General features: G+C 42.9%; 1 protein-coding gene and 1 pseudogene across 2 annotated transcripts; both read left to right on the top strand.

Moving 5' to 3' along the window:
* Nucleotides 1–77: 77 nt before the first annotated feature.
* Nucleotides 78–12709, top strand: LOC136508641 (methionine S-methyltransferase-like). Of its 2 annotated transcripts, none has more exons than XM_066503405.1 (12): nucleotides 78–566; nucleotides 6383–6576; nucleotides 6851–7057; nucleotides 7144–7239; nucleotides 8930–9118; nucleotides 9231–9419; nucleotides 9498–9734; nucleotides 9825–9959; nucleotides 10044–10364; nucleotides 10475–10654; nucleotides 11047–12012; nucleotides 12236–12709. In XM_066503405.1, the coding sequence occupies exons 1-12, from the start codon at nucleotides 236–238 to the stop codon at nucleotides 12551–12553; spliced, it is 3363 nt and encodes a 1120-aa protein (XP_066359502.1). In that variant the 5' UTR covers nucleotides 78–235; the 3' UTR covers nucleotides 12554–12709. The 2 variants fall into 2 exon arrangements, with proteins under 2 accessions (XP_066359502.1, XP_066359568.1); XM_066503471.1 differs by lacking the exon at nucleotides 78–566 and adding an exon at nucleotides 4795–5217.
* A 1887-nt stretch (nucleotides 12710–14596) lies between these two features.
* On the top strand, nucleotides 14597–18052 carry LOC136482418 (uncharacterized; annotated as a pseudogene).
* The last annotated feature ends 6970 nt before the right edge of the window (nucleotides 18053–25022 follow it).

Genomic DNA, 25022 nt, shown 5'->3' with positions numbered 1-25022 from the left:
CGAACAAGCTACATGTCGCCCCCGTCTATAAAAGTCACCAGCCATATGATTCTTTGCCAGTACTGCAGCACCGGCGGGGAAGCAAATAAGGCAAGGCTAGGTACGACGACGACCTTTAGATATATATAGCTACCTCGCCGGCCGGCCTCGATCGTCCATCCTAAACCGACGGGCGGCGCTATATATCCACACCACACGGTGATCTCTATCGATCGATCGATCAAAGAGACGGTCGATGGGCAGCGTGGGCGTGGCGGCGGATGACATGAGCAGCGTCGTCGTCAAGGAGTTCCTGCAGCGGTGCGAGCCCTCCGGCGACGCCGCCTACGGCGAGCTCAGGGCGCTGCTGGCGCGCCTCCACGACCCCGCCACCAGGCGCGACGCCCGCGTCTTCCTTGCCGCGCTCCGCCGGCAGCAGCAGCAGAGCTCGTCGGCCGCCGGCGGCGGCGACCGAACACATGAGAACTTCTTCCGGCGCTTCGGCTTCCGCATCCAGGAGCTGCTCCTCCAGGATCCCACCACCACCGACATCACCGCCTCCACCTTCCTCTCCACCAACGCCGCAGGTATATATATATATATATATAGATAAACTCGCTCTTGTTTCCTTTTCTTGTTTTGGAAATTGGAAATATATATATATATAATATATAGATATACTATATAATAAGAGGACACAAACTAATTAAGGAAGCCGTCAATATAATGCTGCTAATAAGTAGTAGGAACTAAATAATTAATCATCGTCGTCGTGCAATGTCCGTAGTAGCCGACACCGACACATTATTATCATCATATATCAGTTGCTTTCATTCACTAACAAAAACATAAACTTAATTACTACCACCACTACTAACACACACAACAATGAGAGATTTGGATAAGTATGCACAGTTTCCACATAGGATATATTATATGATAATGCATCACACACTGCACTGTATTGCAATTGCAACACACACACAATAATGCAAGTACATACATACAGTGGTTGAGAGAGATGGTGACAACCCACGATCCATCATATCGTTAAATAATACAGTTTCCAGTGTAGCACCGCCATACAAAATTCAAGTGTCTCTGCACTTGGCACATCACGCACATTCTCACTCCGTACTCTTCTTGTTTGATTATTGCATGTGGGGGCGGTGCTTTGCTTGCTTGTACCAACCTGCAGATTTTTCTGTACATAACTATGAGCTAGTAAAACCACCACGTACTATCGGCTTTGCCTCCTTCCCGCTCTATATATACCGAGGACATAAAAGGTCGTTTGGACGGGAGTCATGCCGAGCAAAGCTTATATATACATAGCTGCAAATTAAAAGCCCTTGCATGAAACACCCTATATATTGAAAGAGAAAGTTATAGCTAATTAAGTGGGATCCGATCCAATAATCTAAGGTTGCTTGTCTCTTCAATTCGATCTGGTCATTATCCATGCATGCATTACCACTTGCATTGGTCCTTCCCGCTCCACCCGTCAACGTCGTCGATCACCGTCACTGTCACAAAGAAAAGAAACACAGAAGCAGGCATATGACCATCAACGTACCGTCACCGTCACCGCCACAAAGAAAAGAAACACAGAAAGTTAAACATATATATTTGACAAGGCTGAATGAAGCATGATAGTCGATCCACACTTGAATAGTATGTAAGATAGTTCCATTAAGATCAAGACTTCCAAATAAAGCTACAGATTGTTGAATGGACACCGCACCATCACCGTACCATTTATACCTCACAAGTCACGACCCCTTCCATGGTGATGGAGCGAGATGGAACATTTCCGGGCGATAAATTAAAGAAAAAACAAGTCCAAATTAAAGCCATTATTCGAATATCCTACTGATCTGATCCCTCGATCGGTCTTCGAATGGCAAGGGCGAAAAGGACACATGTGTCCCCTACTCTTTTTTATTCTTCACGTGTATTGATCGGACTTGGACAAAAGCAAACGATTCGCATCGAACATCTATATATAATAACATATATACTTTTTTAAGATACTACACCTATTCATAATTAAGCTAGAGTTGTATTTTTTAGACAACATATGTGTGCTGCAGTGCTAGAATTACAATCTTCTCCGGAAGGAGTATAATCATTTTACCAAAACCTACCTAATAGGGAAAAAGAAACATGCATGCTGCCCCTAATAAACTGACAAAGGTAATAATAAGCTTTAGCACACGCTAGCGAAAAGTAAGAGTGCATTTCTATTGATGGCCGGCCGGATTGTCTTTTTTTTTCTTTCGGTTTTGCATCGATTGGCCTTGCCACGAGAACTAAAAAAGAGGAAGAATATTATTTATTTCAATTCAACAACAACAGAAAGGTAGATCCGTATCGGACATGGATCTGTAAAAAGGATCGGAAAGCTGCCTTGCCTAGTTGCCTTCCCTACTCACCTAACGCACGCCACGTACGTATGCCAATGAGACGAGCCTGCCTCTCCTTTTCTTTCGAAAAAAAATTGTGGACCACAGGATTTTTATTTTTTAGGCAACGAGAAGTAGAGAGGAGTATTTTTTAGAATATAAAAAGTATAAATTTACAGGCAATTATTAGAAGTTTTTTTTATAAAAAATACCACGTCTCTTAATTTTTTTAATTATATTCAAGTTTTTTTTCTAAAATAAAAGGCACATCAATTCTATAGCATTTCTTTCGCAGGGTACAACACGACGCACACACTTCACTACTCACACCACATACACGCGCATAAGTCCATACACATGCAAAGAAGTGACTTGGAGGTTCTAGCCCCCGTGGGTGGGAAACACACAAGCGTGCGTATACCCTACCTTTCTTTGGAAAAAAATAGAAAACACTTTGCTACATCAGGTTCAAATACTAGTGGGTAGCGCTTTTCAGTGGACAGTCCTACCAGCCGACCAAAGGACCTTTTACCAATTCTATAGCATTAGATGTACTTTGTGGGACTTGTTTCTTGTGTTCAAAGGCGATAGGAAGGGAGATGCAACCAATTTATGATTTACTCCACTCGTCCCGTAATATAGGTCATTTTAAAAATTTTAAGACAACTTAAGGGAACACTCAAATGACGCATGTACCCATGAATTATACCCTATTAAAGAATTTCTCCACAAATTATGGTTTTCTTTTTTTAAAAAAATTACCAAATCTAGGCATAGTCATCACATAGAATGCACTATATTTTAGTATAAATTTTAGAAGTCACAATGCACTATATTTCAGGACGGAGGGAGTATGGCTTAAATTATATTCAACCTAGTGTTAACAAAAATATATATACTAGGATGCTATCTGATTGTCTTCGAGCCCCCCAACGTTCGTTCTTAATTAATGAAAATATCCTTGACAAATTCTTTCACAGTTGTTTGTCTTTCGTAAACCTAAGAATTTCACCCCTGACTATGAAATACGAATGCCCCCCGGCCATCCCTATCAATCATTACTCCAACGATTGGGAGGCTGACATAATAGGAACAGAATCCTACAAATGTTATCCCATGCTAATGTATCCAAAGGGATGCCTTGCTTTGAGCACTCTAATTTCTTGAAAGTAACAGCGCCGGAGGCACAACCCGGACAATTAAGGCCAAGAGCGCATTGCCGACAGCAGGGTTGAGTAAGTCGGTTCTCGCCGTGAGGCGGACCACCCGACATGACCCAATGTCCAATTACGAGCTTTTTAATTGCAACAACTTAAATATATGCTATTGGGGATGGAATTAACATGGCTACCGGCACCAGAGACTTGCCCTCCAGTGGATCCTCGTTAAGGGATTAGATTGTACCAATTCCAATTACCCGACACTAACACCCCCTGATATTATTATTTATTATCACTACCTCCTCATGTCATGATAGGGTAATTTGCGCTCATGTTGCATTCTTTGGATGTGATAGTCGTTTCTCAGGCTCCCTCTCTGGAATCGAACCTTAATTCTCGGTCACCTGTCACCACCGTGGTAGGCACCTATCCTACCATCGAAGTTGCTAGGGTAGAAATTAGAATGATGCGCCGCCAGCACGAGTATCGTGCGACCCGCCTAAGTTATCATGAATCAGTCGGATCAACGAGTAAAGCCCATGTAAGCCTTTTATCTAAAAATGTGTCCTCCTGGAAGTCAGGGTTTTTTATTGCACGGCTCTAGAATTACTATGGTTATCCGAGTAACATGTACCATCAAACAAATTATAACTGATTTAATGAGTCATTCACAGTTTCGCAGTTTGAATTAGTTTATACTTGCATATGTATGGCTTAACCTTTAAGGCAAGCATAGCTCTAACACTCATTCTATAATATATATATGCCTACACATTATTTGTAGCTATAAAGTACTTATAATTTTCAATAAAAACTAGTTATAACTATGTGGTATAAAAAATTACGTGGCGAGGGACTATTGTTTATTAACGTCACAAAGTAAGCACAAAACTCAAGACAAATACTCCATCTATCCTAAATTATAAGTTATCCAAACTTTCTTGAAAAATCAAAGCATCTCAAATTTGACCAAATTCATATAATAAAATGATAACATTTATGATACCAAATAAATATTATTAGATTCTTTATTAATTATATTTTTTATAGTATGCTTATTTAAAATTTGGTCAAATTTCAGATGCTTTGACTCTAAAAAAAATTAAAATGACTTATAATTTAGAACTGAGGGGGTATTAGACATAAAAAATAAATTCAAAATCCGGTTAACCTGCGGTAAGGTAAAAACAGATAAAATCATTTTACTTGTTTACCCCTGTGTCCCTATTGTCCTCCCACCGACCCCCGTGCCCTCGTCGTCGACGGCGGCGTCGCCTCGTCGGCCCGGCCCACCACCGCCGATAAAGGCCCCTTCCCCGCCATTTTCTTTCCACCTCACGCTCCATCTCCTTCCTCCCACCTCGCACTCTCCTCGAACCATCCAACCATCTCCCCCACCCGCGGTCTCCAGACCAATCCGATGGCGGCCCCGGCGGGCGAGGACAAGGACGTCGACGCCTTCCTCGCGGACTGCACGCCCTCTGGCGACGCCGCGTACGGCGCCGCCAAGGCCGTGCTCGAGCGCCTCCACGCCCCCGCCACCCGCCCCGCCGCGCGCCGCCTCCTGGGCGCCGTCTGCCGACGCTTCGCCGCCTCCCGCGCCGCGGGGGAGGAGTGCTTCCGCACCTTCCACTTCCGCATCCACGACGTCGTCCTCGACCCACACGTACAAGGTCCTGCTGCCTCTACTACATCCACTGCTTCTACATCTCTCATCCGCCGCCACGCCACAGCCACAGATTTGTTGTCGTTTTCGTCAGTTTTGGTTGTATTTGACTGCACTCCGCGATCTGCTTTTCATCAAATCAAATCTTGCGCCCACGTGATTTTCCATGCACATTTTTTACGGCCTGTCACCAGTAATCCGTGGTAAAATCTGCCCATAATTTTCATTTTCATTGTAAAAAAAAGAAGAATCTTGTGATACCTCCACTACCCGCTACTTTTGTTGTAACTAGTTTCAGTACCGGACCCATGGTTTTTCATCGAAAACAATTATCTTTATATACGAAAAAGAGCGGAATTATGCCTACAGTACAGTACCCATAGGATCTTCCGGAACCATGTGGCCGTCGCATAATAATAATGACCATGTGGCCGATGCATAATGCTATCGTTTGCTACAGGGATTTATGTGTACACTTCTGTAAAGCTCTGGTTTCCATGCTCGTTATCCAGGGAACAATATGCTTTGGTTGTTGAATAATTTAGATTATCTGTTTGTCTACTGCACATAAAAAGGCAACTCTTTCCTTCATCTGTCTTCTACAGCGTCGTATACGATCGTGAATTATAAGCTGGAGCAGTATTTTTCTCTCGCACCAAACCAGTCAGCAGTAAATAATCCACGATCGTTTACGACGAAACGAACAGGCTGCTAGTCTTTTTTTTTGGGGGGTAAATTATTTACTTTATTAAATGGCATCAGCCTTGTCTTCAGAATTTTCCATTATATAAATATGTGCCCCTCGTGCAAGGCATGTTGTCAGGATGATTCACCCTGACTACATTGTGAATTAGAAATGTCAGTTGAGTATCTCTTGGCATTCCCACCGGACAAGCTTGCATTTTAACGGCAGCATATCTTTTACTTGTTTTTTTTTATGTTGCATTGAGAAGGGAGTTGTTGCATTGGAATGATTATAATTTATTAGATTGTAACACTATCTATAGTCCATTACCTGATAGGAGGTATATTGTTGTCATTTGGGTGTATAAACTGTTGTCTCTTGTTGGCTTTGGCCCAGTGACAAAAGCTTCCAGTATATCAGCACACAAATTCTACCAAGGATCTAGCACACCTGGTTTTATTATAACAAATTTATAAACTGCTTCTAGGTTTCCAACAAAGGAAGAAGCTGACAATGATGGAGATACCAAGCATCTTCATTCCTGAAGATTGGTCCTTCACTTTCTACGAGGGCCTCAACCGTCATCCAGACTCCATTTTCAGGGACAAGACAGTAGCAGAGCTGGGATGTGGCAACGGTTGGATATCCATTGCTCTTGCAGAAAAGTGGTGCCCTTCAAAGGTTGACCTTTCTTTTCCTGTGCACATTTTTTTGTACCCTTAATTCCCCATTGGTAGCATAAGCTGATCTGGGAGCACTTTTACACTTGGGCATTTGTTCATGTTACAAGATGGGTTATGAGCTTTTGACTTGCCTAGTGCACCTGAGGAAACAACATCCAGTTTTATTTGCATTCAGCTTGACATGAGCCTCTCATTTTAATCATTTGTCTGGGCAATTTTTTTTTTTTTGGAATCCAAACTAACTATTTTTTTTAACAAAAAAATCTTTGAAGGTCTATGGTCTGGATATAAACCCAAGAGCTGTGAAGATTGCAGGGATAAACCTGTACTTGAACGCATTAGATGACGATGGTCTCCCAATATATGATGGGGAGGGGAAAACATTGCTCGATAGAGTTGAATTCTATGAATCAGATCTCCTTTCTTACTGTAGAGACAACAAGATAGAGCTTGATCGCATTGTTGGATGCATACCACAGGTACAATCAAGAGTCAATTGTTCCCATGCTTGGTGAGAAGAAATGAAAGAAGAAAAATATTTACTTCCACTATATCTTTATTTCAGATTCTCAACCCAAATCCAGAGGCGATGTCAAAGATTGTAACAGAGAATTCAAGTGAGGAGTTCTTGTACTCCTTGAGTAACTACTGTGCTCTTCAGGTTAGTTGGAGGATGTCTTTCATATATTCGTCTCTCGATCAAAACAAATGCAGTCAGATGCATGAAACCTAAGCCATGCTATTTAATTATAGTGATTTCTCTTCAAGTTATATGTTGATCTGGAGTTTTGGATCAGAGTAAATATTTTTGATGCACTATTTACTTTGTAGCTACATTTTTGGCTGTGTGCATTTAAACAATAGACGTCTAAACACCATGGTAAGTGTATGGCATGTTGTTTCTCGAAATGGTGTATGTGAAATTTATTGATAAAGTAGTAGCAACTTCAGCAATGCTATTTATTTGTGTTGTGGTTCTAAGATCCATGCAAGTTGAATATCTTGTAACAATTTTGGTTGTATCGAATCCTCTATCAGAGTTGAAGTTAATAGTGTTTTCTAAAAATGTTAGGATAAAATGCTGCACGTAGGTTTCCTCAAGTCAATACACAACAACAACAACAAAGCCTTTAAGTCCCAAACAAGTTGGGGTAGGCTAGAGTTGAAACCCAACAGAAGCAATCAAGGTTCAGGCACGTGAATAGCTGTCTTCCAAGCACTCCTATCTAAGGCTAAGTCTTTGGGTATATTCCATCCTTTCAAGTCTTCTTTTATTGCCTCTACCCAAGTCAACTTCGGTCTTCCTCTGCCTCTCTTCACGTTACTATCCTGACTTAGGATTCCACTACGCACCGGTGCATCTGGAGGTCTCCGTTGCACATGTCCAAACCATCTCAACCGGTGCTGGACAAGCTTTTCTTCAATTGGTGCTACCCCTAATCTCTCACGTATATCATCGTTCCGAACTCGATCCCTTCTTGTATGACCGCAAATCCAACGCAACATACGCATTTCCGCGACACTTAGCTGTTGAATATGTCGTCTTTTCGTAGGCCAACATTCTGCACCATACAACATAGCAGGTCTAATCGCCGTCCTATAAAACTTGCCTTTTAGCTTCTGTGGTACCCTTTTGTCACATAGGACACCAGACGCTTGCCGCCACTTCATCCACCCTGCTTTGATTCTATGGCTAACATCTTCATCAATATCCCCGTCCATCTGTAGCATTGATCCTAAATATCGAAAGGTATCCTTCCTAGGCACTACTTGACCTTCCAAACTAACATCTTCCTCCTCCCGAGTAGTAGTGCCGAAGTCACATCTCATATACTCAGTTTTAGTTCTACTAAGTCTAAAACCTTTGGACTCCAAGGTCTCCCGCCATAACTCCAGTTTCTGATTCACTCCTGTCCGGCTTTCATCAACTAGCACTACATCGTCCGCGAAAAGCATACACCAAGGGATGTCCCCTTGTATGTCCCTTGTGACCTCATCCATCACTAAAGCAAACAAATAAGGGCTCAAAGCTGACCCTTGATGTAGTCCTATCTTAATCGGGAAGTCATCCGTGTCTCCATCGCTTGTTCGAACTCTAGTCACAACATTGCTGTACATGTCCTTAATGAGCCCGACGTACTTCGTTGGGACTTTATGTTTGTCCAAAGCCCACCACATAACATTCCTTGGTATTTTATCATAAGCCTTCTCCAAGTCAATAAAAACCATATGTAGGTCCTTCTTCTTCTCCCTATACCGCTCCATAACTTAAGAAAATGGTTTCCTCAAGTCAATATTTACTATTATTCTAATTTCCTTGTTTGCTGACATTGATATCTTTCTGCATCCAGGGTTTCGTCGAGGACCAATTTGGCCTTGGGTTGATTGCACGGGCAGTGGAAGAAGGGATATCTGTCATAAAGCCTTCAGGTATTATGGTATTCAACATGGGAGGTCGACCAGGCCAGGGTGTCTGTGAACGTCTATTTCGACGGCGTGGATTTCGCATCACTAAGCTCTGGCAAACCAAAATTATGCAGGTAGTAAGGCTGTGGCACACTAGAATATTTTCCGTGTCTGTAGTATGTTCTGGCTATTTCTTGATGCTTTATTTTGTTTAGTATCGTTACTAATTAATTGGTTTGCTTGCAGGCTGCTGACACAGATATATCAGCTTTGGTTGAAATTGAGAAAAATAGCAGACATCGCTTTGAGTTCTTCATGGATCTTGTTGGGGATCAGCCTATCTGTGCTCGCACAGCCTGGGCATACTTGAAATCTGGTGGCCGCATTTCACATGCTTTGTCTGTGTATAGCTGTCAACTTCGCCAGCCCAACCAGGTTACTTTGTGTTCCCTAATGATTTCTAAGAGTAATAATGTGGCAGTTGGAATAGTACTCTGATTATTGAACTTTCAGGTGAAGAAAATATTTGAGTTTCTTAAAGATGGATTCCATGAAGTCAGCAGTTCCCTTGATTTATCCTTTGACGACGATTCTGTAGCTGACGAAAAAATTCCCTTCCTAGCATACCTTGCTAGTTTTCTGAAAGAGAATAAGTCAAATCCCTGTGAGCCACCAGCTGGATGTCTAAACTTTCGGAAACTTGTCGCTGGATTTATGAAGAGCTACCATCACATTCCTCTAACTCCTGATGTAAGATTTGTCTAAATTTGTCTTATAATCTACCAGTTCTATGTTTCTTGCCTATGATTCACATGATACTCATTTTTCTCCTGTCACTAGAATGTCGTTGTGTTCCCTTCTCGCGCTGTGGCAATAGAGAATGCTCTTCAATTGTTCTCACCGGCGCTTGCAATTGTTGATGAACATTTGACCAGACACTTGCCCAAGCAATGGTTAACATCCTTAGCAATTGAGGTACCTTGCTTACTCTGTTATACCGTGTGAATGGTCATGGGTCTGGATGTTCCGCAATACACACATTTTTTTATGAAATTTCAGGGAAGAGCAGATTGTAATCACGCCGACGGTACAGTCACTGTAATTGAGGCACCACGCCAATCAGATTTACTGATTGAGTTGATCAGGAAGCTGAAGCCTCAGGTGGTTGTTACTGGCATGGCTCAATTTGAGGCTATCACCAGTGCTGCTTTTGAGAACTTACTAAACATAACAAAAGATGTTGGCTCCCGGTTGTTCCTGGATATTTCTGAGCATTTGGAGTTGTCTAGTCTGCCAAGCTCTAATGGCGTATTGAAATATCTTGCTGGAAAGACATTACCATCGCATGCAGCTATACTGTGTGGTTTAGTAAAGAATCAGGTGCCTACAACTTTAGCACATCAATTGATTTCCATTGGTGCACTGGACTGGCATGCTGTTATCTTTTCCATTTGTAATCACTTTATCTGATTTGTGGATTAAACTTGTAGGTGTATTCTGATCTGGAAGTTGCTTTTGCCATTTCTGAAGATGCAGCTGTATATAAAGCGTTATCACAAACTATTGAGCTATTGGAAGGCCACACTTCTCTGATCAGCCAGCACTATTACGGCTTCCTTTTCCATGAGCTTCTGGCATTTCAAATTGCTGACCGGCATCCACAGCAAGAGGTAAAGGGTTTACCTCATCCATAAACCATGCTTACCATTAACTTTCATGCTCAACAGTTTCCCTTTGTAACGATTAATGAACCTTCCCCTTAGCATAAGTCAGGTAGTCCTTATCTTCACCTAGTTGGATAGTAGCTACTCCCTCCGTTCCAAATTATAAGTCGCTTTGACTTTTTTGGTTCATCCATTTTGCTATGTATTTGGACATATTATTATATCTAGATGCATAGCAAAATGAATGTACAAAAAAAGTCAAAGCGACTTATAATTTGGAACGGAGGGAGTACTCAAAATGAACAGCTAAATGTGTAGTAGGATGACTTATTTTGTTTTCCAGACCTTAATAATGGTATCCTTTTATTGTTGCATTATTTATCCTTGCTCTTTTTCAGAGACAACCTGCAGAAGGAATACCTCAGCAGATGATAGGATTTTCTGATCCAGCTATGTCTACCCTAAAGGCTGCTGAATTTTTCGTTCCTGATTCAGCTGAATCCAGCATTATTCATATGGATTTAGATCGCAGCTTTCTGCCAGTACCTTCTGCAGTGAATGCCTCTGTTTTTGAAAGTTTTGTCAGGCAGAACATCACTGATTCTGAAACTGATGTCCATTCCAGCATCCAACAGCTGGTGAAAGATAGCTATGGTTTATCCGCAGATGGTTGTTCAGAAATTATCTATGGCAACACCTCCATAGCACTCTTCAACAAGCTTGTTCTTTGTTGCATGCAAGAACAGGGCACCTTGCTTTTCCCTTTGGGCACCAATGGCCATTACGTCTCTGCAGCAAAGTTTGTGAACGCAAACACCTTGACTATACCAACAAATTTTGATACAGGATTCAGGATTGAACCAAAGGTTCTAGCTGACACTCTTAAGAATGTATCTCGGCCATGGGTGTATATTTCTGGCCCCACGATCAACCCTACTGGTTTTCTGTACAGTGACAATGATATTCAAGAACTGCTCTCTGTATGCGCTGAATATGGAGCTAGGGTAGTGATAGATACCTCCTTCTCTGGCCTGGAGTACCAAACTGATGGCCGGAGTCAGTGGAATCTGGAAGGATGCCTTTCCTCTTTGAAACGTTCAAAGCCATCATTCTCTGTGGTCCTGCTTGGAGAGCTGTCCTTTGAGTTGACTGCAGCAGGGCATGACTTTGGGTTTGTGATATTGAGCGACTCATCATTGGCTGAGACGTTTCATAGTTTTCCCAGCTTGAGTCGGCCGCACATCACATTGAAGTACACTTTCAAAAAGCTACTGGGCCTTAAGAACCAGAAGGATCAGCATTTCTCCAATCTAATGGTGGAGCAGAAGGAGGAACTGAAGAATCGTGCCAACCACTTGATAAAGGTTAGCCCATCATACACTCTGAAACTCTTGTCTGATTCCATCTATGATCTATCCTTTTTCACACTTGTGCCCCGTTGAAGTAAGATCAACTGAACGTAGCTGATTATACCCATTTCATTTCACTACATTTAAATATCCGGCTGCGACTTGATAAACACATCTGGCTATGAACTGAATGTTATATTGGTCAGTCATCCTCATTTTGTCATTGTACAATGAACAGACACTGGAGAGCTGTGGCTGGGATGTTGCCATTGGTTGCGGTGGCATCTCAATGCTGGCGAAGCCCACTGCCTACATCGGGAAGCCCTTCAAAGCCGATGGTTTTGAGGGCAAGCTGGATGCGAGCAACATCAGGGAAGCCATCCTCAGGACCACTGGGCTCTGCATAAACAGCAGCTCCTGGACGGGGATCCCTGAGTACTGCCGGTTCAGCTTTGCTCTGGAGAGCGGCGAATTCGAGCGTGCAATGGGATGCATAACTCGGTTCAAGGAGTTGGTTCTGGGAGGCAGTGGCCAGGCTCAGATGAATGGTGTCTGATGGTACGCTTTTGGGAGGCAATCCATCTTTGTTTGGAAACCTTATACGCACCTTAGCGCTTTGTACTAGTGGTAATATTGTTCCGGGTGATGGAGATATCAAACATGTGAATTGAATGTGCACGGAGAATAATGAAGCAAAGGAGAATGCCGCGCCCATTCTGTCTTAGAATTGCTGTGTTGTGCACGGGGAATAAACATATAAGGCCCTGTTCGCTTTTCTTATAATCTTTACTTTCCAGCTTGTTTTTTAGTCGGAACAGTGTTTTCCTCTCACAGCAAATTAGCTGGAACGGTGTTTCAGCTTGCTTTTTCAACGAACGTGGTCTCTGGTGCTCAACTGGAGTTGAATAACCTATGGAGGTCACGGAGCTTTTACTGTTTCCATTTCTAGTTTTTCTACTAACACATATACCACCACCCCATATCTCTTCCACTTGTCCCAAGCACCAATAATAAACAAACACTGGAAAGTTATTTCAGGCCTTTGATCAATTTTTTTCACTAAAATACACGAAATTTGTAATGTAAACTGATGCCATTAGATTGTCCTGAGACAAGTAGTTATGACTATGATATTGTACCATGTAAATGACCCAGAAATACAAAATAGAGTATAGGCCAAAATATATTGTACAACTACACATTAATTTCAAACGGAGGGAGAAGAAGTTGGTGAGAATTGGTTTCCAATCATCTATAGTATATTATTAATTATTTTTTGAAAGCTATTAATCAATTATTTTTTTTACAAAACCTCCTAGGCATCTTGTACCTGAATTATATTAAAGACAACAATAACATGTAAAGGAGAGATCACACGGGAAAAAATATAATGAAATTTGATGAAGTCTTTACCTCACCATATCCATAGCAACCATGGCAACATTATATTGTCTCACATGGCGAATGAAAGACAAACAGCTAGCTGAGTGCCCGATGGCTTTTCAAGACCACAACAATAGTCTGTCTGAAGAGTTAATTTGTAGAACTACTAAGGATCTGTTTGGAAAGACGAAAAAATTTCATGCATTCCAAGCAAGTCCTAAAGAAGATTGGCGAGACATTGTCCTGAGCCCAAAGTCAGATCTACTTATAGCCACAACCTATCAATGCAACCAACAAACCTCACAAAACCTGTGTCAGTAGTGAGGTGGAGAGAGAGATGTAGAAGACCATTATTCCAAAGAACATCATCATATCTACTTATATGCCACCACCTGTCAATACAACCAACAAACCTCACACAACCTGTGTCACTAGTGAGGTGGAGAGAGAGGTGCATAAGACCATTATTCCAAAGAACATCGTCAGAGCATCTCCAATAGTCCAAAAAAAAAAGAATGATAAATCAATAAGTATTCCAAGCGGCTAAAAAAAGTTTAAAGCATATGTATTGGGTTCTTTCAACAGTTTTTAAAATCTCATTCCTAAAATATAAAATACAATTTTGCATCAAGAACCCTAGACTATATTCAAAATCACCGTAATTACTTCTATACTTTCTTTATCTCTTATACATTTGCAGTGGGTTTCTACTCCTTATTCTTCCTCACGTCCTTCTACCTCCAGATTGGCCGATCGATATGCGCGCCTATATTCCCGCGCAATTGGGTCGATTTTCCCAAGTACAAAAAGATTAGGAGTTGAGATAGGGAGTTGTTGGAGAAAAAAATATTTTTAATATTGCCAAAAAATAAAGATTGTGAGCGTTTTTTTTGAAACTCTCGGAGATGCTCTCACATCTATTTATTGCAAGTAACCCACACTAATAAATAAGTCGCTAATTAAAAGGAATGCATGGAGATGCAGTTTGCCATCTCAAGCTAATATGATTCCAAACTAGGGTCAAAGAGCTAAAACATCATGTTTTTTTTGTCAAATGTTGGATCATAAAAATGGTTTTCTAGAGGGAGAATTGATTAAGCAAGCAAAGAGAAAATAGCAAAAAGAAACAAAAAAAAACATCTTTTTTTTTTTTTGAGGGGAACAAAAAAAAACATCTACTACATCAAAGAAAACAGGTGTGCCTAAAGTAGCAGGCAGCAGCCCACAGCCCAGTAAAGAAGGCATCTCCCATCCTTTCCTTGCGCAACCCCGCCCCGCCTCCGTCGCCGCCGACCTGCGCGGGTGCGCCACCGCCCACCGCAACCGCCGCTCCGGTGCCCGCAGCCCGCTTGCTTCGCACTTCGTCTCAGGCCGTCAACTCGTACTCCGCATCTCAGGCCGTGCTGTGCAGCATCCAGCAGGGTATTTGTGCTTTATTTCGTATTGTGGATCTTTAGTTCTTCATTCATCCCTGTTTCATGTATTGTTAACGCCCAGTACCAATGCTCAAGAATTCTAGGTCAGCCATTGCTTGCTGGTACGCCCCAGCCCCACCTCATCTTGTCCTCCTGTGATTCCATGGTGATTTGGAGTTGCTCTTCTTGTCTCCGTGGATTCATTCCCAGAGCGGCATGGAGGAGGCACTACCCACTCTTGTCTCCCAGGCCTACTGCATCGCCGCCTATCCACCACTTCTTCTCCTCCTCCGCTCGACGGTCCACCAAGAAATCTGCCGCAAAGGCGCCAATAAACTCTTCCATTCTTGCCGCGAAGGCGCCAATGGAGAAATCTGCCGCGAAGGCGCCAATGGACTCTTCCAGAGAGCCCTTCTATGTCATCCGCAAAGGGGATGTCATTGGCATCTACAAGACCCTCAGTGATTGTCAAGCCTAAGTCAGCAATTCGGTGAGGACGATAGACTGACACATCATGACTTTACCTTCTCTTACCACGCGCGAGGATTGCTATTGCTTGATTTCTTGCTTATGATATGAAATATATCCTGCTCCGACCTAGGTATGCGACCCTCCAGTCACGGTCTACAAAGGCTATTCTCTGCGTAAAGAAACTGAGGAATATCTTGCTGCACGTGGGTTAAGAAACGCTGTCTATTCCATTGATGCAGCAGATGCAAGGGACGAATTGTTTGGTGATTTGGTTCCCTGCCCTTTTCAGGTAAACAATGCAGTGCTCTATGTCTCCATCACTGGCCAGTGTTTTACACTACAGATTAATCCGATTTCTAGACATGGTATCCATTCATATAGTAATATATAAAGCCACACATTATTATCACGAAAATAGTTTTGTGTCTATACATTATATAGTAGTATCTATATCAACGTCGCTTGGCAACTGCCCCTGATTCTCAGGGCCTTACTTTGTTTCACACAACTTGAGTGTTAAGCGAATCTTTTAAAAGTCATTTCTTCAGGTGGTTGTGTTGCTACATGATTTTGTATTTTTTTTTCCATGACATTTATTTTACAGTACTGATTTATGCAAGTTTCATTTCAGCAACCTTATGAAACCAAACAATCTACTTTGAAAATGTCACAGGAGATGGTAAGATATTTTTTTCTTCATGATAAGTGTGAATGTATGGTCTCTTCAAAAGTGCTCCCTACAATACTTATGAATTTGTTATTGTCTTGTTTACTCACACTGACTATCATTTTCTGAAGGAAACCAGACCGTCAGAGCATCCCAAAGCTGCTGATCTGGAAACATTACCTGATAGTGAAGTGAGTATATGAATGAAATATGCCTACTTCTGGCTTCTTGCCTGATTTGTTCTGTACTTATGTAGTTATGGGTTGATGTCTGCATGTATATTTGTGATGTACCTTCACTGTTTTGGGAATCTTGAGCTCTTCCCACCAGTGCACTCTATCTTTTACAGCTCTCTTGTATTCTTGAATTTGACGATGCTTGTAAAGGAAATCCTGGGAAATCAGGTGCTGGAGTCATAATTTGGCGGTTAGATGGATCTGTGGTATGTACACCAGTCTTAGCTAAGCTGTTTTTTCTTTTCTTCAATTATCATGCCTAGCTATTTATTGTGTTACCCCCTTCTACTGAAGATTGCTCTACTACGTGAGGGTTTGGGTATTATGACTAACAACGCTGCTGAGTATCGTGCATTGATCATGGGGCTAAGTTATGCTTCCAAGAAGGGATTCAAGTATATCCGTTGTCAAGGTGATTCTAAGCTTGTCTGTAACCAGGTGAGTTGCTATTTCTCGGCTTTTGTAACGAGTGCTGCAGTTCATTCTAAGTCTTCAAATTCCACTAAAACACTAAGTGTGTGGAGGGCTGGCAATTTTAAATGGTTTTTCCTCATGGACTTTGATCTGAAAGTCATATTCTGCAGTTTTTCTTCACCAAAGGAATCTTTTTATTCCAATCACTTAAAATACATGGCCCAAAGTACATGTCACAATGATAGAATCAGGTCTCATTTGTATTAACGGGCCTTCATTTCTACAGCATATGAAGTCTGGTGAGCCTAGATGCTAGAGCACTTGGAATAGCTTGTCTAGCTGCGAGCAGCTCTAGCAACATTCAACTATTTGCAAGCTGGTCTAGCAACATTCAACTATTTCATAACAAGAGTAACAGTTATGATTTCTGGAGCAGGTTCGAGGTGACTGGCGTGCTAGGAGTGATAATATGGCTGTCTTGTGCGATATAGCCAAGGAACTAAAGGAAACATTTCTTACATTTCAAATCAACCATGTTTTGAGGGTAGGTCTCACGTTTCCATTGTCATTTGGCCTTGTTCACATTTACTTCTAGATTCGTGGTACAACACGTGTTAGCTAGACATTAGCATAGCATTAGTTCAGAATGGATGGAGTGGCAAATGATGTTCAAGGCTGTTGCTTCCAGTTATCCCAATGTCAGGTGCTAGTTAACATATTTATTCCAGAATTTCATCAATCTTTATGACCTGAGAACATCTAGGTTGACAGCTCTATAGATTTGAAAGAGTTTCCTAGTTTGATTTAGCAGTCAAGACAAGGTGGTGATTTTCAGCAGCCCTCTGAATACCTCTCGAGTAGGAACACTAAATTTGATCTGATAGCATGGCAGGCACATATATAAACTCTACTAGATTTCAATCGCACTTGTAGTTTTCTCCATGGCAACTAATCCTTGAAAACATTGTTACTAAAATTTGTTTGTTACACAGGAATTCAACTCGGATGCTGACGTTCAAGCTAACTTTGGAGCCCAACTTGTTGGTATGAGGCTGCTGTGATTACCTGACCTTTGAATTGCTAGCTACAAAACAGATACCTGATTTGATCTCTTCCTTTGTACAGTTGATGAAGTTCAAGAGCTGTCCGTTTGTTGAGTTGCCATTGGCAGAGAAAACAAGACTTGGGACTTGAGAGCATAGACTATTAATACTAATTGACCCAGGGGATTACATCACAGGGTGCAGTTGATATTAGATATTCACATCTGTGTAGTGACACGTTCGGCAGAACATCTGTGTAGTGCCAATCCACTGTATTTTGGAAGTCAAGGCAGTGTTGCTGGGGAAATTTTCTTCTCTTGTGCCCTGCCCTGCCTTGCCCTCCGTTTTTTTACATGGTGTATTAGGTTTGACCTAAGTCAAAGATTTGTAACTTTAGCCACCGTTTTCAAAAAATCCATGTAGGTTCACAACATGTGAACTATATATTATGAAAATATTTATTGTAATGAATCTAAAAACATAATATTTTGTTTTTAACCTATACAGTTTTTTTTTAAAAAAAATTATGGTCAAAGATAAAAATATTTGACTTATGACAAAACTAATCTATAAATATATAAACGGAGAGAGAGTATACGTATGACCATTGTTGTAGCAAACTGAGCATTATGGTAGCCGACGTGGATGTCAATTGCCACATTTTTGCCACAAGCAGATATGGCCAAGTACCATACCTACGGGTTTGAATGTCTGATCACGTTTGGCGTACATTGGTTTTGTGCTGTCATGAGGACCCTGATTCTTTGTATATGGAACTAGCAAAATATGCCCGTGCGTTGCTACGGGTGAATATCAAATTATACGATTCGATATGTATATTTTATCACTTTTTTTTCAATTAAAGGTGTAAAAAGATTCGATACGTATATTTATGCCACTTTTTTTTTTTTCAATTGTGCGTTGCTAGGTTGTTTTGGATGAACAATATCGTGCTATGACGATCACATCATAGATTAGTACAATTCATATATGTATATTAACTACTACTATCGGTTAAGTGAACTTAATTTAAACTTGTCTCCTATCAGCTATTAATTTAAACTAACTATAGTCTTTGAAGCCACTTTTTATTGTAAAGATCAGTTTTTGTATGTGTGAGATCACTTCATCAAAAAAAGCACCAGATGCATAAAACTCACCGCACAGAGTCCCATCCACTTTCACGGTGACTCTTATCCACACGCGACACACCTCCAGGCTCGAGCTGTCCAGCCTCACGCGTCCGTATAGGGGCATGTTCAACCCACAGTGAGTTGTCGGTAAGTTATTGGAATATGAACACAGACAGTAAAATAGATAGCTCGTATAATGGATTGTCTACTTGGCTGTCTCTAAGTTACTTAATGCATACACACGACTATGATCAGGGATGAAGATCTTTGTACATTATTTTCTTGCTTCTTGATTCTTGATACAAAAGAGATCACATATAAATAAGATGAAAATAATTACAATATTTCTTAAGAGTCATGAATATAATAAAATACATATATATATATATATATATATATATATATATATATATATATATATATATATATATATATATAGAACTACTATCCTGTAGCTGGCTACAGAATAACTTATTCTGTAGCCACTTTGAGTTATGATAATTACTATGTTAATTTACGAGATTATAGTAACTCCTTACTAAGTGGTTTAATATAACGTTATGGTAAATATCCCCATGTGTTATAGTAACCCAACTATCGTAAATATGTATTGACATTATGGTAAATTAGTATATAAAATTATAGTAAATGGAGGTGGCTACAGAATAACTTATTTTGTAGCCGGCTACTGAATAGCCTCTCCCTATATATATATATATATATATATATATATATATATTCTAGCTGCATAGATATATTATAATTTAATAACCCACACAAAAATATAGACAGCTATAAAATTTGCAAGGCCTCTACTCTCTCCAAAGTACAAGTTCTATCACTAAAGAAATATTAAAAATAGTGGGGAGATAAAAGTAGATGAATAAACCAGATACCCCGCAAAAAAATCGTTCCTTATCTCTTCTGGTCATGTGGAAAGACGCCAACGATCATAGTTCCTGTCAGACACGACAAGATGGGCGAGGGTTCTTGCTATTCTGAGGCGGCAGATTTTGACGCAGATTAATCATGCGATAGGGGACGATTTGACAGTGATTAAAACGTGGAGCGGCGGATGGCGTTTGAATCCCCTCGTTATGGCATCTTGGTCCGCTCAGTTTTAGATTGAACCGATTTAATTTCGGCATTGATGTCCATATCGATTTAGCGTTGGAATTGAAATTGTCTGGAATTTGATTTCAGCATTGATATCCATATCCATTCTATGCATGATTCTCTGATAGCCGGACACGTATTACTCCAATTATTTCCTCTGGACTCTGGTCATCACGCTGTGTGCACGTCTCTTCTTTTCCTTTAATCTATAGCTTTTCTTGCTTCTTTCCTATTTACGCGTTGCACACCTGGGCTTTATGTGGTTCCTAGCAGCCAAATAATAAATAATATCTCCTAATCGGCAATGGAGACCGATTTGGCTTAGCTCGTGTAGCAGTTGGACTCAACAATCCTTTTCCTGTTTGCTTGGGCACCTGCCTAAAATACTACGCATGGATCCTTAATAGTTTAGAAAAAATACCACGCAAGCATGCGAAAACAATCCTGCACGGTACATCCGAGTGGACATGCATAGGGAGTGAAATTTTATATATGTATATTCTTTTTTATGTGGAATAGGATTAGGAATAGGATTCTTATTTAGTTTACTTAGAACATGAGAGATCTATTCGGACTAGGATTCCTAACTGTTCACCTATTCCTATTCAGTTTATTCAGACTTAGAGAGATTTATTTGTCCTAACTATCTATAGGGTCATATAAGTTCAGATACAAGAAACTCTTAACTATCAGTAGTGTCGGTGTAGAAAATGACCAACACATAAATATTTATAGTTTTGCCGTACGTTGTGATCGGAGGTGGCCTAGCACTTAATGACATAGGGTTTATACTGGTTCAGGCAACGTGCCCTACGTCCAGTTTGAGTCGGTCGGTGACTTTATTCTGAGCCCAGGTGCTCGAAGTCTGCAGTGGGGTTACAAACGAGAAGGAAAAATATGGGGTGTACAAGAGGTCCGGTCGGCTCCGGTTGGAAGGGCCGAGAGCGACAGGAGCTCCGCTATGGGCTATCTGATCAAGCGTGTGCTTGAGGTCCGAATCTGACGGTTCTGTGGTTGTGAGCTAGTGAACTTGATCGATCTAATGAATATAAAGGGACTGAGCTTGAATCAACTCTGGTCTATTGGGAGAGAGTGCATCCCCTTTTATAGATGAAGGGGATGTCCTTATAAGTGAGAGGGAGAGAGTACGAATGCTTCTAAGCCTTGTTGTCCATGTCGATGGGTACATGATGATGGTAGGCGCCCACAACACTGTTGGATGTCAGATGCACATGGGAGGTTCCGTCGTTCTTGTTTGGATATGGCAGATATCGGTACCTGCATATACTGTTGATGCCCAGAGACATGTGAGGAGTTTCACCATGTGCACTCGGTACGATAAATCCCGGCGCCCACAACACTGTCGATACCTAGAGGCATGTGGGGGGAGCCTTACCGTATATGAGTTTAATGGCGCCCGTAATACTGTAGGAGAAATGTAGGCGCCTACAACACTATTTATGTCAAGGCGGTTGCAGAGTACTATTCCTGCAGGTGTACAGGGTATGGTCCCTGGTATCATGGTTTGACTTGTACGCCTTGCCCTGCTTTCTCCGCACGTCTCCTGATCCCTACTGAGCGGGCGTCCCCAGTCGGTTGATCCTAGTCGGCTCTAATCGTGCCAGTCGGAGAAGAGCGATGAGCAGGGGCTGGGCGTATCCTCAGTAGGAGAGTGCAGGGTCGGAGTCGGAAGCGGTGCTTTTGGCCAAGCCTTTTGGTCGAAGAGGCCGTCCGGAGGCGGACTGGTGACCGAAGCGAGCGCTCTGATCGGAGAGGTGGGCTAGAGTTGGAAAATGGGTGCTGTTCCTCCTCGGCCTGACATTCCGGTCGAAGATTGGATCACTCCCCTAGAGCGCGATGTCCTAAGTGAGAGAGATGGTAAGCGAGGGGGAGGACTTATAGATCCTTTTGTGAATCCGGAGCGTGATGTCGAGCTGGAGGCTGCCCGGGGCGGTGCTAGCCGTCTTTGCCTAAGAAGGGGCGGCTTCCGCCGAAGGGGGTGGCGTGCTGGATTCGTTTGCAAGACCCTCTTCGGGATGGAGTCGTATGCGGAGGGAAAGTTGCCTAGGATCGTGCTGGTGGAGGGTTCCACGCCTGCAGCTGCTCAGGTTGGCCAGTTCATAAAGTTTGATGAGATCTCTTCCAGCCATGGTCGCCATACTTCAGTGGCGACGTCCCTACCCAGGAGCTGCCTCGACTGCATGAGAAGGTCCGGAGCCCCATGCTCTTCTGCTGAGCATATATGGGTGCGACGCCTTTGTGGTACCCGTTGCGCTCGTCAAAGTCGAGGGAACGGAACTGGGCGGGTCCCTTAAGGTACCCGTTGTGCTTGCCAAAGTCATGAGCGGAACCGGGTAGGGGCCCTATAACGGTGGTTATGTCCGGCGGCGAGTGCCGTTTTCCTTCGGCGTCATGTGATGTCGTCGAGTGGCCGTAGCAGTATTTGGAATGGAAGTAGTTTTTTAGCAAAAAATGTAATAGTTGAGTTCATGGGTGAGCCCCTGCGTGAACAGTTTTTGTATCAATGAATACATATGTCCTGTTCTTTGTGATAGAATCACTATCTGTTCCTTGTTTTTATCCTGGCGTAGCTATTGTTTTTGTCCTTTCTTTTTCGCACCTGCCCATTAGTTCCATAGGCTACAGCTTTTTTAAGAACCTAGGCATGGCCCGCGGGGCTTGGCTGCTCGTAACCGCAGGTCGTGGCGGGGTGCGTTCAATTAGGAGCAAGAACAAAGTTACGTAGGACAGTCAAAGGAAAAGGAATGCACTTTCATTTGGGGACAAATTTGTTTACCATGTGACAATAAAAAAGAGAGGTAATATTCAGTATTATACCCTCATATAGCCCCCGAGCGACCTAGGCTAAAACTGTTTGGGCCGGGGTGCTTTATAGGAGCAAGTGTTGACTAAAAAAGCGATAAGACCAAATTTTATGGGGGAAAACAACGTAGTTGTTCAATGTTTCAAGTGTTTGTGAGAACGTTGCCGTTGTCGTCCTCTAGTCGGTAGGTGCCCGGTCAGATTACTTCGGTCACCGTATAGGGTCCTTCCCATGGTGGAGAGAGTTTGTGTTTTTTCTTTGTCGATTGGGTCCTCTGGAGTATGAGATCGCCGACTTCAAGGATTCTCCCCCTGATCTTTCTTTCGTGATACCTGTGGAGAGTTTGCTGATAGTGAGCGGAGCGGATGATGGTCGTCTCACGGGCTTCCTCGAGCAGGTCGACTGTGTCTTGCTGAGCCTCCGCGGCTCGGTCGTGGTCGAAAGCCTTCACTCTTGGGGCGCTATGGTTGAGGTTGGAGGGCAGCACTACCTCAGCTTCGTAAGCTAGGAAGAAGGGTGTGAACCCTATAGATCGGTTTAGGGTCATTCTCAGGCTCCAGAGGATTACTGGGACCTCTGCCACCCATCGTCCGGCGTATTTGTTGAGTCGGTCAAAGATGCATGACTTGAGTCCTTGGAGGACCATGCCATTAGCACGCTTGGCCTGACCATTGGTTTGTGGATGTTCGGCGGAGTCCTAGTCAATCCTGATGCCATATCCATCACTGAAGTCTAGAAACTTCTTTCCGGTGAAGTTAGTTCCGTGGTCAGTGATGATATAGTTAGGAACTCCGAACCGGTAGATAATGTCGAGGAAGAATTTGATCGCCTCTTCCGAGCGAATGTTGGTGATGGGCTTGGCCTCTATCCACTTGGTGAACTTGTCGACTGCTATGAGTAGGTGAATGAAACCTCCTAGGCCCTTTTTGAGGGGTCCCACCATGTCGAGGTACCAGACCATGAATGGCTAGGTGATGGGGATGGTTTGGAGCTCCTGTACTGGCAAATGTGTTTGCCGAGCATAGAACTGGCATCCTTCACATCTACGGACGACCTCCTCTACATCTCGTAGCACGGTGGGCTAGTAAAAACCTTAGCGAAAGGCTTTTTCGACCAGTGTCCTTGGGGCCGCGTGATGTCCACAAATCCCGGCATAGACCTCGAGGAGGAGCTGCTTTCCCTAGTTGGTGGGGATGCACTTCATGAGCACTCCTAATGGACTCTGTTTGTAGAGTACGTCACTGAGCGCGATGAAGGTTTTGGCGCATCGAGCGATCCGTTGAGCTTCAGTCCTTTTAGGTGGGAGGACCTCCTCGAGGAGGTAGGTGAGTAGTGGCGCTCGCCTGTTGATTTGATCGAGTGCCAATACAGTAATGTTGGTAGGTGACGCCGTCATGGAGGTACTAGGATCAGAGTCCCCGAGCACTGGCTTGGCACTAGGGTCAAAGCCCCTAGGCGTTGGCCTGGCGTCGGGGTGTGTCTGGGTTGGACCTTCTAGGATGTGGGCAAATGGCTCGTGGAGGTCGTTGATGAAGATCTCGCTTGGGGATGGGTCTCTCCTGGCGGCCAATTTTGTGAGAAAATCAGCGGCATCGTTGTCCTTTCGAGGGACATGGTGTAGCTCGATCCCCTAGAATTTGTCCTCGAGCTTGCGTACCTTTTGGTTGTACACTGCCATGAGGGGGATTTTGCAAGAGGATTCCTTCATGACTTGATCAACGACCAACTCTGAGTCACCGTGAACGTAGAGTCGCATAGCACCGAGCTCGATGGCGATGCGTAGTCCATTGATGAGGGCCTTGTATTCTGCGGCGTTGCTTGAGGCCAAAAAATGGAGGCGGATGGCATAGCGGAGTCTACTCTCATCTGGGTAGATTAGAACCACTCCAGCCCCCGAGCCAAGCGTCATTACGGACCCATCGAAGTACATTGTCTAGTACTCGTGGGTGATGTCCAGGGTCAGTAGCTAGACCTCCGTCCATTTGGTGACAAAATCCATGAGAGCCTAAGACTTAATAGTAGTATGAGGGGTATACCTAATGTCATGGCCCATGAGTTCGAGTGCCCACTTGGAAATCCACCTCACGGCATCATGGTTGCGGATGATGTCTCCGAGTGGGTATGAAGTGACGACCGTAACTTCGTGGTCGGTGAAGTAGTGCAGGAGCTTCCTGGTCACCATTAGCATGGCATATAGGAGTTTTTGCACCTGGGAGTACTGGACCTTGGGGTCGATAAGTACCTCCCCGACGAAGTATATGGGTCACTGTACCTTGAGCTGGTGTCCCGACTCCTCCCTTTCGATGACCAGGGCGGCACTCAC

The sequence above is a fragment of the Miscanthus floridulus genome, chromosome 1 (genome assembly GCF_019320115.1).
Source record: "Miscanthus floridulus cultivar M001 chromosome 1, ASM1932011v1, whole genome shotgun sequence".
NCBI classification, from domain to species: domain Eukaryota; kingdom Viridiplantae; phylum Streptophyta; class Magnoliopsida; order Poales; family Poaceae; genus Miscanthus; species Miscanthus floridulus.
The sequence above is the reverse complement of the archived record's forward strand: the minus strand, read 5'-3'. Positions and strand labels throughout refer to the sequence as shown.

What these genes read in the sequence shown, in the direction of transcription:
- LOC136508641 (XM_066503405.1), top strand. Translation starts at nt 236, where the DNA reads ATGGGCAGCGTGGGCGTGGCGGCGGATGACATGAGCAGCGTCGTCGTC. An exon ending in ACATTCCTCTAACTCCTGAT is followed by an intron (nt 9,735 to 9,824) that starts GTAAGATTTGTC and finishes TCCTGTCACTAG; the next exon opens with AATGTCGTTGTGTTCCCTTC. An exon ending in GTGGTTTAGTAAAGAATCAG is followed by an intron (nt 10,365 to 10,474) that starts GTGCCTACAACT and finishes TTAAACTTGTAG; the next exon opens with GTGTATTCTGATCTGGAAGT.